General features: G+C 37.2%; 2 protein-coding genes across 5 annotated transcripts; both read right to left on the bottom strand.

Annotated features, from left to right (window-relative positions):
* Positions 1–433: 433 nt before the first annotated feature.
* Positions 434–5,726, bottom strand: LOC121326300 (ADP-ribosylation factor-like 2 binding protein). 4 transcript variants are annotated; one of them, XM_041269554.1, is made up of 7 exons: positions 5,527–5,634; positions 4,323–4,386; positions 3,588–3,649; positions 3,192–3,316; positions 3,000–3,085; positions 2,300–2,396; positions 434–1,440 (listed from the first exon to the last, which is right to left on the bottom strand). In XM_041269554.1, the coding sequence occupies exons 1-7, from the start codon at positions 5,543–5,545 to the stop codon at positions 1,333–1,335; spliced, it is 561 nt and encodes a 186-aa protein (XP_041125488.1). In that variant the 5' UTR covers positions 5,546–5,634; the 3' UTR covers positions 434–1,332. The 4 variants fall into 4 exon arrangements, with proteins under 4 accessions (XP_041125488.1, XP_041125489.1, XP_041125491.1 ...); XM_041269555.1 differs by having other exon boundaries at positions 3,192–3,298; positions 5,527–5,633; XM_041269557.1 differs by lacking the exon at positions 434–1,440 and adding an exon at positions 2,470–2,557 and having other exon boundaries at positions 1,449–2,396; positions 5,527–5,671.
* Positions 5,727–6,424: 698 nt separating this feature from the next.
* LOC121325828 (RING finger and SPRY domain-containing protein 1-like) lies at positions 6,425–18,291 on the bottom strand. The gene is made up of 15 exons (XM_041268914.1): positions 18,000–18,291; positions 16,520–17,053; positions 14,931–14,983; positions 13,925–14,037; positions 13,466–13,592; positions 13,135–13,193; positions 12,819–12,885; positions 12,384–12,515; positions 11,574–11,689; positions 10,977–11,120; positions 9,997–10,108; positions 9,591–9,693; positions 9,049–9,201; positions 8,596–8,700; positions 6,425–7,781 (listed from the first exon to the last, which is right to left on the bottom strand). Exons 2-15 carry the CDS (start codon positions 16,867–16,869, stop codon positions 7,685–7,687), a joined length of 1,731 nt encoding a protein of 576 aa, XP_041124848.1. The 5' UTR covers positions 16,870–17,053; positions 18,000–18,291; the 3' UTR covers positions 6,425–7,684.
* Positions 18,292–18,581: the final 290 nt, after the last annotated feature.

Genomic DNA, 18,581 nt, shown 5'->3' with positions numbered 1-18,581 from the left:
GCCTAGACATAAAAACCCCAGAATGTGTCCGTGACCACAGGGATTTCATTGTGGAAAACAGCACAAGAAAGAAGGTACAACTTAAGTGTGCAAGCACTGTCCAGTTACTATAAATACTTTGACAGAAAAAAAAAACGCTCAAGCATTTTGGAAAGTAAACGAAAACACTAATTTCATACAGTATACCAAAAACGAAAGCCCTGAAAAAAACGATTTACATAAAACTTGAAAATAGATAAAAGCACTGAAATACAAATAAAACCCAAAAAACAGAAGTCCTATATATATATATATATATATATATATATATATATATATATATATATATATATATATATAATATATATATATATATACACACATATACGACTGTTCCTTCTAAAGTTTCCTTCTAAAGTTGACAGTCATAAAACACAATTTGATTTTAAAGATATACTTTGTGACCATTTTATTCCAAATACATATTGTGTATATACAAATATGAAAGCTTCAGTTACATATTCAACCCTTCACATAAATAGACCTATACAAGAAAATACACAAGCAATCCAATTCTTATATAACAAGTATCTATACAATTAAAGCGAGAGATCACACCCAAACATACCGAACTATTAAACAAAGGTTATATTAACTCTTTCCTCTTATGTAAATACAGTTGACATTCACTGTAGTGTGCTTACAGTCCATAAACGTGAATACAAAGAAAATGAGGCAACCCTCCCCCCAATGTGCTTCAATTGATCAATGCTATTGCTAATACTAAATATCCAAATATACATAATTGTCCAAAGATAATACTGGTGTATGGAGATTAACAATGGTAGTAAAGCAGTCTGCTGCTGAGAAACATAGATATATAATATAAATGAAATACCATGGGTCTGTGAGGCATTATATAAAATAAAAGCATCAACACAATCAGTGATACAAGAATAAACTACTTTTCTCATGGCTGAAGTGCTGCCAATTCAGGGATGGCAATAAGACTCCTACTGCATAGCAGTTTCACAATTCCAGGTTTTAATACAAGCTTGACTTGCCACAGAGTATAGGTAGCAAATTCAGGTGTGTTGTCTTAAACTCATCATGAAACAAGGCTTGGATCAAACTGCTATGCAATGGGAGTCTAATTTCCATCAATTATTTGAAAAAAAAAAAAAAAAATGAAGACGGATCTGTTCCCCTATGAATACCTACATTATTTTTTTACATGCCTGATTGCGCTGGGGGACAGAAAGCTCATACATCTAATATGAACGTCAGTTTATGAGTCACGTATTGCAATGCATGAGTTTATAAGTCCGTGTTTACTTAAACGTGTGTCAAACGTCACTGAAAGGACAGGCAATTGTTTACAGTTAAGGATGCAGAAGAGGATGTTGTTAATGATCTCACTACCAGGCCACCGCTGAGGTCAAAACCTCGACCTTCTTTCTCCTACACAGGCAAACAAAAACAAAAATACAATCAAGTTCATTATACATTCACACATTCCTAAACACTATCCAGAAATCGACTGCAGGGACAATTTGCACTCAGTAGTCTGTGATAAGATGCATGTCCAGGCCTGGTCTGAACACTGTCTGCAAACTAATTACAGCCGTCCAGCGTCTGCATGAAGACCCATGCACTGGGTGTTGTCTATTGGTGCATTAATGATTTACAATGGGATCTCCGTATCTGGGAACAGGCGAGGTATTCAGACTGAACAGGTTTCTCTGGGTGTTAAAGAACAATCACTTGGATTTACTTCAACTCTGCAGACCTGTATACACTTCCACTAAGAAAGATTATTTGATTCAAAACTAAAGACCATTTTTAGAGATTAGGAAAGAGAACTCAAAACAGCATTCCAGTAACTAACATTATATAATGTGTCACTTTTTCAGTACTTGACACTGAAAATGTTTGATTAGTTTCCTAGGGTAGACTTTCTGTAAAGTCCCTTACTGCTCTAAATAGTGATAGAGTAGACAAACTGACCGTATCTATAAATAAACTAAGGGTCTTTAAATAAAACAGTTCCAGAACAGTTTTTTAAAATGTAAAAATGTTTTTAAGCCATTGGCAACTAATGCCTTAGGAATTCCCTTCAGTTAACTGCAAGCCTGTTGGTGTTTTTTTTTCCCCCCTCAACAGGATTTGGATTTTTGGGATACATAAAAAACATCACAAGCAAGAACAAAAGTAATAATTCACTAAGTATTAAATAGCAGATAACTGCTCATTGCCCCACAATACCTAGGTGACATTAACAAAATGAGTCTGGAGACACCGCAGTAAACTGTTTACTTACAGCTCTGTAATCAAGAAACATTTCTTTGAAAGCCAGGAAGTCGGTGAATGTCAGAAGCATGTCGAATATGTCTCCCGCTATCTCATCTTTATGCTGTCTGTAGCAGCAAGAAAAAAATTAAAAAGGACAACAAAATCAGCCATATCCCAAACAGTCTCACAGCCCATTACCTTAGCCCTGAATCTGCATAGGATTTCAAATTCAATCAAATCATGTGGAAATGGAGAATCCATCGATAACAAATGCAACGGATCTGATCTGTATTGTGAAAGGGAAACAAAATAGTAACAATAAACAACTTAGGCATGTTCTGGGGGTTCTTAAATGAACCTTTGGGATATTTGTTGCTGTTTTTTGTATTACTTTCACTATGGCAATACTACATTTTATGCAAGATGTATCAAGTATACCTACACACAGAAAACGTATTTGTTAAGGAGGGGTGTATTGCCGTTACAAGCAAAACATTACTTTTGTGTATAAAGACGGCTTATTTAATGTGCTGTTTTGCACATTAGGATGCTTAAAACTAAGCCACTTAAAGGGAAAGACTGAAGAATAAAAGGAATCTTTGAGGTTCACAATCCCCCTTTTAAACATGTATTTCAATACATAATGAAAAAAATATTAAGGAACACCTTTAGGGATTTCAATTAAAAAAAAAGTCTTTTAAGCATGTTGTTCTTCATCTCTAACTTACTGTAACGATGTGGTAAATGCTGACATGCTGAACCCAGGCATCCTTTCTGTCAGCTGCTGTTCAATATACTTTTCCAGCAGATCGATCTAACAAAGCAGTAAGTGAACAGTTAATAGTTTGTGGCAGAGGAAAGTAAACAGAAAAGCACATGTGCAAAAGCAACGCACCACATGCGCTGTATGGGACACTTACATGCTCATTGAAGATGGGTGTGTAGCTCAATTTATTCTCCTCGGAATCTTCAAACTCCAGGTAATGCTTTTCCATGAAGTTTCTCTGAAGCTGTTGAAACTCATCACCTGCCCAATTAAACGACACTGTGCAACTTCATGCAAATTGCCTTGTCTGAAGTTAAGTTCAATTCATTGATTAAGCAGTTCATTAAGAGGTTAATTAATTTTTAGTAAGTTACATTTAAAACTGTTGACTTGGAGCAGAGGCTACACTATGCCCTTGATTCATTATGGCTTCCGTTGGTGTTAAACATGTGTTTGAAGAACAGAGATGAAGTATGTTTTCATTCCAACTAAATCATGCTGCTAGGTGTGCAGCTTTTGTCATGATCACTTAAAACATCAGTCTACTCACCCATCATTATATCCTCTATGTATCCAACAACAGCATCAAATGCAGCATCTGCATCGGATGAACTAAAAAAATATTACAGTATTATAACAAAAGCTACATAGACATTAACTTTCATGACAATCCATAACAGGGATGGGAATTGCTCTAATAACAGCACTTATTGTGCAGACACATGGCAAGCACACAACTTTTCTATGGTGGTTTTTGGTTTAACTGTTTCACGGCTAGTTTCACAAACCTTGATTAGCTCTAATCTTGGATTACTTTATCTAAATTAAACATTGAGTATCCCACGATTACTGCTAATCGGTTCATTTGGTCAAACTATGAGCCACAGTTGAATTAGTGGCAATCCTAGCACGACCACGTATAGCTAGTTGATGATGGTGTAAAATGCTTCATGCTCCTATGGCTTATCCCAGAGGGTTACAGGTTGTTTACTTTGTTTACTTCTACTACAATAATCATAAACAGATTTACTTTAATTGCATCACAAAAAAAACTAGAACCTTTTTAGTAATCCTGTAGCTCTCATCACCCAACTAAATGACCAAAAGAGGAAGGTGCAGAGACTGTATTTCTATTTATTTATGTGTCTATTTTATTTTATGTATTAGATTACACTATTCTAAGAAGTGATTTATTGAACAATTCACAATAATGGCCTACATTTCATTTAACACTTTGGTCAAGGTAGCATTTGACTGCTGTTTGGGTATTTTTTTAAAGACTTACTTTGAAATAGCAAAATCTTCTTCTTCAATGCTTTCCATTTCAACGGCATTATCCCCAAACAAAACTTTAAACAGGGGAAAAAAAAAAAAAAAAAAAAAAACACGTCATCAGCAGTGTTAACTGTGGTGACCCCATCACTGACACTCAGACGGGCTAACTAACTCCTTAGTACTACAGTAACTATGAACAGTCTTAAACCAGATTCATACGGGACTAAAAATCACCACATTAACAGGTGGTTTTGGACCTTTTATCGACATCGGTGACATTTAGTCTTGTGTGAACCGTCCATTTATTTTCATCCCGATAATTCTCTCAGAGGTCCTCTGATTTTCTTACTGGACATCCGGTAACTTAACCGTCCTGTGTCTTTTTAGTCCAGTGCGAATCGACTGTCAGTGTTATTATGTTAGAATTGATACCGAATTTACGGGGTATTTGGCTCAAAGCAATACCATATAAAATGGGTGGGGTATTTCGTGAAATTCTCCAGTTCAGTAAAACGCTACGATTGTTCGTAACAAATCGGGGAAGGCTGAAAATACAAAACATAATTGGCCACTCTTAAAGAATGGATGCATTTGAAGATATATATGGAAACACTTATCACTCAAGGGACGAAATGGTTATTCTACCCTTTGGAAAAGAAGGTACAACAAAATGTGTTATTTACATCCAGGTCATCGTTTACAATCATTCACATTTGGGCGGGGTTTGATCATTCAGCACCAGTAAGCTGCACCTCTGTTCTAGTTTATTACAACTAGTCAAATAGTTAGGATTAATCAGTCTGCATGAACCCTTAACATAATAGGTGTTTAATAACCCCATCCCATTATAAAAACTAGACACTCGCCATGTTGTACACATTAAATACCGATGTAGCCTTTAGTTGTACAGACAGTACCTATCTACGTAGTTACAGAGAACGGCAATTTAACTGTACGTGTTTTGAAATATTCACTGTAACTTGCAATTTTTAAAAAATGTATTTGACTAGCAAATTATAAAAAAAAGTTACCAAATACTGAACCGGTATACTGTTTATTGCCTAACCAAATCATTTTTAGATGACTATTTACTTGTTCTTTTGTGACTGTTAATTAAAAAATATATATATATATATATATATATATATATATATATATATATATATATATATATATATTAGATTAAAAGAGAACTGAATACATAACCGCCTTACTTCTCTCTCTTGCAGCCATTCACTTGAATCTCTCCTTTCATTCACACAACGACTCCACAGCAACGGAAACAAGCTCCCCAACTCCTCCCAGAACGGCCGGGAAACGAGGACGTAAATTTCAGTTCCGATGCACAAAAGGACACCATGAATTAGGCAGATCAGAAGTGGCAGCAGCAGTCTAGTAAAAATAATACGAATGTATTATGAGCATATAAATCATGCATAAGATTAAGACAGACACATATATAGAAAAATGACACAAATAAACAATGTTGGCAAAGTTAGGTTTGTGTGAACAGGGTTAGTCAAATATATAGAGAATAATAATAATAATAATAATAATAATAATAATAATAATAATAATAATATGAACAAATATTCCCCTCAGAAGTATGAGAAACGAACAGAGGGCTGCTTTGTTTCTGAAGTAAACAGCCTTTCTGGAATACAAAGCTTATCAGTGAGTTGACAGAAGGTACACTTTTGTGGATTTCCATACTTAATAACCATAATGGCAGTTATTCAAGAATAACTAGCAGTAGGTACTTTAAAGCCATGGCTCTCACTCCTTTGAAACAACAGGCAGCCGTCAATAGAAAATTGTGGTGTAGAAGATTTTGAGGGCTTCCCCTCACCATACAAAATGTTTTAGAGAAAAATAGATTAATTAAACATGTTAGACAACTCATTGCATGTGAATACATTATGCAAAAAGACAGATGTCAGTTTCGTGGTCAACAGTATGCAAATGTGTTGCCAACAAAAGTCATTTGATCACAGTGAATTTAACATAACCAGATAAAATAGTTGACTAATAAGACAAACACATTTGTGACTTCTTGCATGTTTTAGTTGGTAAACTTAACACTTAAAACAAGACAGACAAGAACTACAGATATATTCAAATATCTTTTTTTATTTTTTGAAAACAATATCTATACATCAGTCATTATTTTTCCAATATCTTTCTGACAATGACATCAGGACTTTGCATGTGCATAAGTCCTGTAAACAATATTGTTTAACAAAAGAAAAAAAAATGGAAAAAGTATCTTTAAAAAGAATAATCGTAGTTTAATTATAATACAGTTTTCCAGTTCCATTTGGAGCAGGAACACATTTTTCATTTGATAACAAACTTTGTTTATTTCATTAAATAAATAACTAAAATGTCTTGCTATTCACATGTGGTTCTAAATATGGACAGTAACATTTTAATACAAATATTACAAACCAAAAAAAGAATACCAAACACCACCACCTTTTCTTTCCCCATTTAGAAAAAAAAGAAAAAGGTGCCCTCTGATCTTTGGAATTCTTATAACTTATCTGTGTATTCTGAGCTTAAAAGTAACCTGGCATTGTCCAGATGATTCTGCTTTGACAGTTTTTTTTTGGACTGTTAATAATAAATCATTTACCCGAACTTAAAGAATCAGCGGTAAAATATTATTCAAGTTATAAGCAGCTTGCATTAAAGCATTGACCAGATTGCTTTTGTGCCCTCATAAGAAGAGCAGAGGAATGTTGTCTGATCGTTTAATGCTTTCTCTGTCCTACTTCCAGTGTAAAGTTTAACAGTTCATCCAGCCAAAATAAGAAACCTGTTTTTGCTAGTTCTGTTTAAAGTTGAATCCCCTTATAAAAGACTTACTTTCAGATAAAAATGCCTGTCTTTTTGCTCCTGTTGACATTTTATTACGATCTAGGCAAAAAAACGAAAAGGGCTGATGGATTCGGCATCTTTTGTCTTTTCACTGCTGTTGTGTAATTCACATTCTGTGAATTCACCAATATGAATTACAAGAGAAGTGACACACAAGGGTCACATTTCAACTAGAATAACGATCCATGTATTTTTTAGTTAAAACAAGTCATGTATAATTGAATTGAACTTTAATTACCACCGAGAAAATCTCTATTTTTAACCAAGAAAGTTGTCTTGATAAATCTTCAATGTATAGTGACAGAACCAACAGAGGGGCATTTTCTTATTTTTGTAAGTTAACATGATCTTGGCCGTTGTTCAGTTTAACTCGTATTTTATCTTTAGGTGCCATTACACAGCACAAGACACTAAAAGTTCTGTCTGTTTACAGTTCCGTTCTTTCACTGTCATTGCCCAGTGACAAAGAGGACTGCTGCGGCTGCCCCAGTGTCAGGAAACATGGGAGATCAGCGCGACTCTGGTCTTTATGTCTTGTCGACACAATGGGCAGGTCTCCAGGAGTAAAGCACACTCCATACACATACCACTGTGGGGAAAAATAAATAAAACATTTGGAATTATTCCATACAGGATTTACAGGGTGTTCAATAAGTCATAAGCATAACTGAAAATGGTCTGTTTCTCTATTTCATTCTGGGTGTGAGATGCTTTTGGGCCAAGAGGAACGAATTCAATTAATTTTGCTATGTGGTGCAGATATTTAATGAAGTGTGGCCAACCCATTTAACAGAGAATACCCCAAATCAGTGTAACCCATGATACTTCCTATAATGCCTGACTTACTGGACACCCAGAATTAGAAAGCAGAATACTGCCGAAATATGTTCAGAAATATCTGAGACAACTCTGTACTTTTATTTTTTGTTTTTAAATCCATGTATACAAGAGGTGAAATGCATGGAACAACATTGGTGTTGATTTCTCATTAAACTAAAAAATGAAGAAAACAATATCCCTTCATTAATTTGAAATTATGTCTAAAGCAACCCCAACACATTACAGCAGCATCATGATTTTATCACAAACCTGATGATCTTTCCATATAGAGAATTACTCTGGGGGGAAAATAAAGTACCTACTTTAAAATTATAGCCATTTGACCATTTTTTAAAATTATATAAAATAATACTGTAATTGAGGCAGGAATTCAACCCACTGCCTTTGCTACCCTAACATTCATGGTGAAGGAACATCAAATAGTCTCTTGGTAGATGCGTTACACCTAGTGCTTTACTGTACACAAGAGTGTTTACAAAACTAAAACTGCTTAGCAACACTTAATCTGGAACTAAATTATAAATCAACACATAAATAAACAATGATGGGAACCTGTAGCATACCTATGACCGCAGGGCTTGAGTGCTGTGTCTGCCATCTTGTCACAGCACAGTGTACAGCAGTTGTCTCGAATGCTCACTTGTTTCAGCAGAGCCAATCGCCTGTGTCTTAAATAGGAAAACACCATTCAACTTTATATTGCGTTTGTGTTTCCAATATAGTTTTTTTTTTTCAAACATGCAATCCTATCTTTCACTATTTTTTCACAATTTGAAACCTAAAACGCATACAATGTCAGGACAGTAAAAGCCTCAGTTTGTAATTAAATACTCTACTCAACAAAGCTGACATTTACATTGTGATAGGGACATATGAAATTCACACGTACAAAGTAGTAGAAACAAATATTATATAGAGTTTCTGCAGTACGGTACATACTCCATACAAACTATGAAAAGACTTGCTCAAATATCCTGGTTTCAATGTTCTTAAGTTACAGGTGCAGATGTTTTTACCTTGGCAGTATAATCTTTTCGTCAGACGCAAGAGAGGCATAGTCGTTGAAGGTGCTAAATTTAACAGGTGGTTGATATCTGAAGGGTTTTGCCCCAAAGTTGAACTCACACTGCTGGTAAGACATAAAACTTGCTGCAGCAAAAAAGCCAGATCTGCCAGGAGAATAAACAAAGCAAATAAAAATATGGATACTTTTTTTTGTTTTTGTTTTAATCTGTTGAATTGGTTGTAAAACTGCAAAAACCTTGGCAATTGAGGCAAAACTGGACTACCAAACACTAATATGGTTTCAGAGAAAATAACTGACATAATCAAATAAACACATTCATACAGAGAAGACATCTGAACATTCATTTTTGCACAGTTTAGTGTGCCAAAATGAATTTGCTCTTGGGGAAGTTGACTGGGCCTTACGAACAAATCTCCTTGTTTTCTAACAAAGCAATCAAAAGTAAGTGATCTGAACTGTGTAGAAAAAGTGGTCATATCTCCAGTCAGTTCGGTCATCACAACCTAATGTTTATTAATGCAGAGTACTTACGTGGCTGATGAGAAGACTTGTTTCTCTGGGGGAAGCTGGTTTCCATTTAAATAAAAAACCATCTGCTTCTTACTTAAGTCTAATACAAATCCTATCGTATCACCTAAGGGGAGTAAATATGCCAATATTAATGTCTACAACCTGGAAAAACTGCAATTCCTCCTCAATTTAATAGGGCAACACATTCTTTATATATAAAAAAGGTCAGGCAACCAAGACAAGAATATCATTTAATAATACAGAATTAATCTTCATGACTAATGTGGGCAATTAGAACTGCTAACTTGGGCAACACAGGCATGAGCATACACAGCCTGACGCCACGGAATCCCAACTAGGCAGAAAGCATGCATTTTTTAACAGCTTTTACATATAATACCTTAAAAGCTCACGGTAACATTCTTACCTTCCTTCCAGCATGGGTGCGAATGTGGTTTACTTCTGGCATTGTACCAAATCAGCTGCCGGCAGCCATCATATGCACAGGAGTACTCATCATCACCGATACCATAACCCTCCTGTGACAAAATATGTCCACGTTACTGGTGCAATACAGTATTTGGACACCAGGTGGTAGCAAGCATTAAGCAGTATCACTGTAGGACTCCCGAGTGGCGCATCCAGTAAAGGCACTCCACGTGGAGTGCAGAATGCGCCCTATATCCTAGAGATCACAGGTTCGAATCCAGGCTATGTCATTGCTGACCGTGACCAGGGGTTCCTAGCGGGCGGCGCACAATTGGCAGAGGGCCACCCGGGTAGGGAGGGCTTAGGTCGACAGGGCAATCCACGGTTCAATGCAAAATGTCCCTTTTGTGTTGAACAATAAGAGCTGTTACTGAATCCCAAAATCAGTTCAATCTGGTGTTTCATGACTGTATGTGCATGCAGACTGACTGGACGGCTCCCTCAGCCACACCGACCCAGATGATGGTCCCTTCAAGGTTTATAGAGTACAGAGCTTGTACAGGATTGCCTCTGCTTGTGCAATCACTGCACTAACTAGAGAGGACTTCTAAAGTACCTTTCATGGTATTTCACTGATAACCAGTGGTATCCCACTTTTAAACTTTTCCTTAGATGGCAGATACCCCAGCTACGCTTTCCAACCCTGGTTCCTGCCTGACTGTGGGAAGCTGAATGAAGGGGAGGAGAGCTACATAAATTCTGCAAAGGTTTGGCAGTAGAAGGAGGAATTAATATGAGAATGCAGTCAGTCCTGTGGAATGAGAGGGACCATGATTTTTTTTTTGTTTCTTCTAGCAGTAGAAAAATAAAATTCATATAAAAAAAACACTTCAGGTCTATGCATGCTGTTTTAGGCAATTAGTCGCAATGACACGTACAGTGCTTTCAAAAGTATGGCAGAGTATTATAGATACTTACATGATTAAGAAATTTACTGTCTTTGGTCGCCCAACCAATCTGCATTACACCTGAAGTAACAACGGTAACTTCATAGTACCAGACCCCGGAATCCACACAGAATGTACACCGCACGCTTTCAAATGAAGAGGCATCACAGCGGGCCTACAGTGACAAAGGGAACAGAACACAGTGCAAAACATCACCAACAAGCAAGTACCACACACTGCATTCCATTACAAGTAACACACTTTCCATTTGTCACTATTAAAAACTACACGTTACAATTATGCAAGAAGATACACTTTTAAAATCCAAAACATTCTCACTATGAAAAAGCTATCTATATATATATATATATATATATATATATATATATATATATATATATATATATATATATATATATATATACATATATACATATATATATATATATATATATATATATATATATATATATATATATATATATATATATTTTTTTTTTTTTTTTTTTTCCCCAATGACTGTGTTTCTCCCCTGCCCTTTTTTAGAGAAATTGCACCAACCACAATTTGGAGTAAAAAGCACTGAACATCCCCCCACTACCCAGGACTAATAAGTGAAAGACCCTACCTCCACCCCACTCGGTGAGATTTTGAGGTACTCGCTGACATCATTGCTATTCAACATGGCATTAATGTTGTTTAAGTTCACCTTCTCATACGTGAACGGACGTCCCTCTTTCAGAACTGACAAAAAACAAAAAAACAAAAAAAAACAAAAAGCAGAACATAACGCAACTGTAACAAGAACCACAAGAAGCTGCAACTCGCAGTGACGAGTGATTTCTCAATTCTTACAACACTGAACAGCAAGCAATATTAGCCGAGGACAAGAAGACCCTGAATACACAAGAACTACATTTCATGAGTAGAAAAAGACTGTGTACTAATTATTACTGCACTAAATGCTCTGCCTACCCAAACCCCACCCCCTACCCACACACACATACAGCTTTGGTACACCATTTATACTTTTGTTTATATATTGATATTTACAAATTACTGATAATACATATTTAGAAGGTAAAACAATGGGATTTTTATTATTTCTGCATAAAAGTGAACTCTCAATTAGAAACAACAGCTGTATAATGTTTAAGTGCTACATTAAATATAAAGGGTCTAAGACAATTGCGTAAAAAAATATACCAGGGATGGAAATAAGACTCCTTTGCATAACAGTTTCACCCATTCCTGGTTCTGCTAAGAGCTCGATTAGCCACGTTGCAGAGGTAAAAAGCTCAGACGTGTCGTCTTAAACTCATACTGAAACCAGGAGTGGATCAAACTGCTATGTAATGGGAGTCTTATTTCCATCCCTGTATACTCAAAACTAGGATTGTAACTCTTGAATGGACAGACAGCTTTTGAAATATCTTACAGAGATTGTCTAAGCTCCACTGTGCGCAGAATCCAACCTGTCGTTTCAGGGAGTCGGTGTGGTTTGCCCAGGTCTCCAATATCATTAGCCGGTTGCTGATAGACGACTCAGACACAGTCAACTTATTCTCACCTACAATTACAAAAGCATTATTAAAATGGTAGCTGATTTTCATATTAAGCTGTGTTAACACCACACTAAAGATCCAAATCCAATCAGGAATCCACGAGGTACAAAGAAAATTGAGATTAAGAGGAAAAAAGAGAAAACAATTCTAAAATAAAAATAAAAAGTTATGAAGTGCTTGGTTTCAAATGCATTTTTTTGGTTTCTGAAGGTTCCATACATATAATTTTTTATTTTATTTTTTACTCAGTAGTAATTCCCCATGTAGTTCATAATTATTTACGGGCCAAAAGGAATAATCGGACTTACTTGTTTGTGCAAATTTTTCAAGTGCAATGAGAGCAAAAAGCATCACTGTCGGGTGTGACTCTGAACTCTGGGAGGAGGAAACAAGCACGTTAATTCACAATCCTAACTATAAGACAACAAATATGGGGGTCAGCATCGCAGAAAAGTTACAATATCCGCTCATAAGAAACTAAAATATAAACTCATCTCCTGAAATTTTTTGTATTTCATATTTAAAACCCTACTGAAATCTATATATCACATGTATATTACACTGTGGTAAAATTGAGATAATTGTAAGTTTCAGTAGCTATCTAAACCATGGTTCAGTACTCACCAAGCTTTCCAACAAATACTCCAAAGTCCCGGGACTTAGAAGACCTATGCTAGCAGGACCTATAACAAAATTACAAGCTTAAATTACAGTAAAAAAAAATGGGTATGCACAGCAGGCAGATTTCAAAACAGTGTTTTATATATGGTCTTGGCACCTACTGTACAGTGGGGACATATTTGAATGTACACTTTTAAAAATAGTTTTTCATTAATTGTATTCTCACAGCAGCTGTACATAAATCAGGAGTGTGATATTTTATGGCGAACGTCTGCATTTTTAGTATCAGTTTTCTAATGAGCCGTCCAGGTGCACTTTGCTTTCAGGCCCATACCTGCTAGTTTTTCCGCTAAGCATCCCAGAACTGCCGTGGTGTTGCGATGTTTGGCAGGACTGGAAGCGTCCTGACACGCCACAGCTCCACTCAGATTCAGCAATTCAGAAAGCTTCTGTAACGCATCCTAAAAAACAAACATGTTACAAACTATAAAATAAAAGCAGTCAGACTGTGACAGTGTGTGTCGACCCCCCCCCCCCCCCCCCCCCCAGTTACTAAAAAGCACTGAAGCTCAGTTACAGCATTAACATTTAACTTTGCCATGTTCATCTAACCTCAGTGTGTCATGCTTCATCATCTGACGAATCTGCATTTGTTACTTACATCGCTAGCTACATAATTTGAATGCTGTTATAAATCAAGCTGTGAATGCTGAAACAAGACCCCAACACAGGATGCTTGTGCTGGAATTGACGACATCTGCATACTTTAGTCCTTTTTACTGGCATGACTTACTTTGGTTGGCAGTGGGCACTCGTCAAGCAGTAGAGTTATGACAGCTGGTCCCAGTGGATCTTCTAATGGAATCACCCTGATCAAGGACTGGACAACTTCCAGCCAGCCCTCGTCTGTGAACAAGAAAGTGGAGGGAATGTGAGAGCAAGAACACTCCAGCTGGACCCAGTTCAAAAAATGTTTCAGCAGCGGCCCTTCTGGAACTGGCATGTAAACAGATACGGGGTCAGCATTAAGATGCACTAAAAACTGCATTACAAACACACCCAGATGTCGGGAATCAGGCTCTGCAAACTGGTATTTATCTCCAGGGAGGTTTCCTAAGGGCTGGTGTTGAGCAAAAGAGAGAACTGGGGGTGTGGTTACGTGTTGGTGAAATCCTGAACTGTCCTAACACGCTGCAGTAGATAAAACACTTTCTGAGCATTTATTTAATTGAACCACCACTTCTTTTTAGGTGGTTTGTGGTTGCAGCGGACTGAGACAACCTGTACACTAGTCTTCACGTAACAAACCCACACATCTCTCCTCTAGAACCACTAGATCTGCAGATTGAAGACAACTGCTTCACAGGCCCCAGGCTGGACCAATCAAGATCTTCTGCTGCCACAATGATAAGAAACTCACAATGATCAATTCTAGCTGTTTGTCTTATGTTGCATGTGGTGAGAGTTCAACTCTACTGGGCCTACTGGGACAGGGCTCCTCTGGTTCTATGAAAGGCGCTACATATTTAAGTGTTAAGTATTCTTTTCAATCTATTGTAAGTATTATGGGGTTCAACTTTAGACACTCTGCCATAGTGCTTTCCCTAACATTAAGGAATTCAGGCAGTCAAGCAGTCCTGTATCTGCTATGCTTCAAGCCCTGCCCAGTACTTTAGAGACAAACTAAGTTAACATTGAGCAGTGCAAGGTTAGTGCTCATCGGAGTCTGTGAAGAACTGTAAAACATGTTTATTTTGGTAAAAAACATGAACATTCAAGAATAAACTACTGTTAGTTACCTGTTTCAGCCATTTCATGTAAAGTGATCATGGAATATGGTGGCTCCTGGTCACTAAAACAAAGCAGAAAGAAAATCAGAGTAAGTGTAAGTTTAATACAAGACAAACATATTCTTACTAACAACTCATCATCATTATTTGGTAAGGAAGTTTGAAAGTAGAAAACAAACAGAGTGACAATTATTAATGCACAAGAACATTTGGACACCACTGGTATTCCTTGGCTCCCTAACTGGGGCTGATCCATTGGTCACAGCTCCTGCTTACACACAACCCTCCTTCAAGAACCTAATGTAGCTTTTAAAACCCATTTATCTGTTGAAAAATATATATATATGCGTGTGTGTGTGTGTAATATATATATATATATATATATATATATATATATATATATATATATATATATATATATATATATATAAAAATAAACGTGTTTAAGAGAACAGAAGCAATTGTTTTGAAAATATGGCTCAAACAAAAAACTAGAGAAAATCTCTTGCAATTGGCAAGATTTCTGAAATAGTTAAGCTTTTTCTGAACCCTGTGTCCTAGCAACAGGTCTTTCAGTCCTCTTATGCTTCATAATGGTGGGTGACTCAAGGTATATTTTGCTTTTTTTTTTTTTTTTTTTTTAAACAGCACTTACAATGTACAATTCTTCTGAGACATGTCATGACATTCTGCCAATTTCAGATTTGCTCACTCAACATTGCAATCTAACTTTAGTATGACGGACATAATGAAATTATGTAGAATCATGTTTTTGTTACTCATTAACACTATAAATAGGCACTGTCACCAGCCAACACCAACAGGAACACATTATTATACATCACCAAACAAGTATGCAAAAAAAATTCCCAGACAATAACAGACTTGCTAGTTAAAGCTTTCTACATTTCATTTACTGAAGCCACAAAGAAGCAATACTGCAAGCGTACAAATCAGAAACCTAAAACATTGGCCAAAACAAACACAAACTAGCATAGCAAAGCAATTAGATGCAGACTGGAGAAAGTAACATTACTTTAATTATCTTTATTTATTTTAAACCAGAAACTGTGATCTACTTAATTGAAAAAAAGAATGCAATTCTGTATAGTTATGAATCAAGTCACTATACTTTTCTTTAAAACTGATTAAAGGTTAACAGTTGCTAATCCTTTGAAAGTTTCCAAAGAGGTCCAGGCTGTATTCATGGATTTCTACTATCAATGGTTTGCCAACTTGATGACAATACAAATAAGCATGCAACAGATCCCCACTCCTGGGGGTCCATTAAGTGATAAAAACCAGGGGTAGCAACCCCCCCCCCCCCCCCCCCCCCAATCCATCCAAACAGCAGTAGATCTTTATTCAAGTCGGTGTGATGTTCTCCCATGGGGTGATTCGGTGACTCCCTCAGTAACGTTATAAAATGCACAGGTCCGTGTTGAAGCAGGTTCGCAAGTTCAGGTGCAGTATTCGGATCTGCTGCAGCTGAAATTAAAACTGACCACTTGAGAACAACAGGTGCCTGAATCCATTCTGAAGTCAGCATCGTCAGACAGATTGTTTTCCTACACCAGGTTGTACTCTGTATTACTTACTTATCAACTAGTGTCCTGATGACAGCCAGTGTATCCAGCACCAGCCCATCCACATTTTGTTTCTTTCTCCTGGGTTCATGTGGTCCCCGGCCACGCCTGGGTGGTCTAACAGGGTCCCGCGTCCGGCTTCGCGCCTCTGGCTCTGCGGCCGTGTTCTCCACTTGCCGCAGCTGGTCTGCGGGAGCTGTGCCGTCCTCAGCATCACTGTCCTCTTGGCAAATGCAGTTGTTTCCCATGGTCCCGGCTGCAGAAGTTTCCCAAAAACTTAGAAAGTGCAGCTCTAGAGTCAACAGCAAACCTTGCACAAGGCTCTTACTGGCATAGAACACAATCCAAGTGGCTATGATCATTTAGAAGGTTTAAAAAACCATCTCTTGGCAATCCTGAACGGTACAGCAACCATTGTGACATAATCCGTAAGCAGCAGCAGCAGCAGCAGCAGCAGGAGGGGAGGGTATGGTGCAACCGGAGATGCAGAATCAAGCATCATCAGCCAAGCTCTTCATCAGCAGCTAGCTTCTCAAATTCTTTCACCTAATATACAAGAGACACAGTTTTTAGTTTTGGTTTGCAGTTGCACACTGACATGCGCAACGGCAAGGACACCTGTGTAGATGTCTCAAGGGTTCCATCATACTGGTTAAAAGGTGTAAATAGTTTATTGCAAAATTAGGCTTGTACATAAACTTTGTAGGTGTTAGAGTAAAATGTAAATCAGAAAAATAGAATCTGGAAAACACAGATTGTCATTTTGTTTGCGTTTTATTGTGTTTACAGTTCCTGCATACCCCCTCATCTTCTATTTATTTATTTGTATTTATTAATTTGGCTAGACTGAGTATACAGCATCGACTATGTTTTATTACGTATCAGTGACAAATTGTATATTGTCCCTGACGAATAATAGCAAAGCTACTTTCCTACTGTGAATCACATAACTGAACTATAAATCACGTTTGCACTTCCGCGCAATTGTTTATTATAAATCTGGTGTTTGCAGTTTCGTTTACAGACTGCTGTATATCAATCCTATGCTCAGAAAAAATCTTCCGTTTTCAGCTTTTCGCTCCGGTATAGCGCCTATGGGTCTCGGTGCAGGAAGTCCATCCCCGTTGTAAAGCGAATATTATTACCAATACTGTTTGTATCAGATTCTCTAGAGAAACTACGGTAACTAAAACAAGGACAGAGTTCTCAAATCTTAACGTTTCGTTTTTATTTTTAAATGTATACATTTGGATCGGTAACAATGTAGTTTCTACATTGAAACAAAACAATACACACGGCTTAGGAACGTAAGACAGTTCAGAGCAACAAAGCTATCGTCCTCACATTTATTTTTTACAACAGTCGTATTATTAGCGTGTAAAATATACACTATTATTATTATTATCATTATTTATTATTAAAAAAAATAAAACAAAAACGACCCACGAATCTTGAAAAAGACTAACGGACCGACGTTTACACCCACACTTACCGGCAAAGAGCTCAGATCCTCAGCGATCTCTGAGCACTCCGGCCCAGGGATGGGTTTAAAAACAGGCCTCCACAGGCTCCTCGGTGGAGACTCCGGGAATGTGTCAAGTCGTACCCTGACACAACAGCGGCAATGTTTGTTTGTTTGTTTGTTTCTGACAGTCGTCTCTTTGTTTTTAACCTTCCTTTGTGGTATGCCGGTATACTGCATACGTCATATTTCTGACCTGCCAAAGCAAGCGTCCCCTTCCCAAGGCTATCGCGACTCGGTTTCAGAAGTGGCGGTGATGTCACTGTCGGAACTGTTCATCCTCTCGCCCTCGCTGACTCCTCCTAGCAACAAGGGATCCTCGAACACATGTTGGAAAAACAAAAACCCCTTCAGCCCTTACCGGGGTCGGCTATATCAGGACCTGCTTAGTGAAGGGGAATACAACATGCACATTTCAACACGGCTGTCAATAGAACATTTGGGATGTCGGTGTCATTAAAAATAAGTAATGCAAAAATGTGTGTGACATGCATACAGGACTCCTTTAGGTTTATATGTTTTCTCAATAACTTGTGCTAAAGAATGTCCATA

This window comes from Polyodon spathula, chromosome 13 (genome assembly GCF_017654505.1).
Source record: "Polyodon spathula isolate WHYD16114869_AA chromosome 13, ASM1765450v1, whole genome shotgun sequence".
NCBI lineage: Eukaryota > Metazoa > Chordata > Actinopteri > Acipenseriformes > Polyodontidae > Polyodon > Polyodon spathula.
This window is presented reverse-complemented; position numbering and strand designations above follow the sequence as displayed.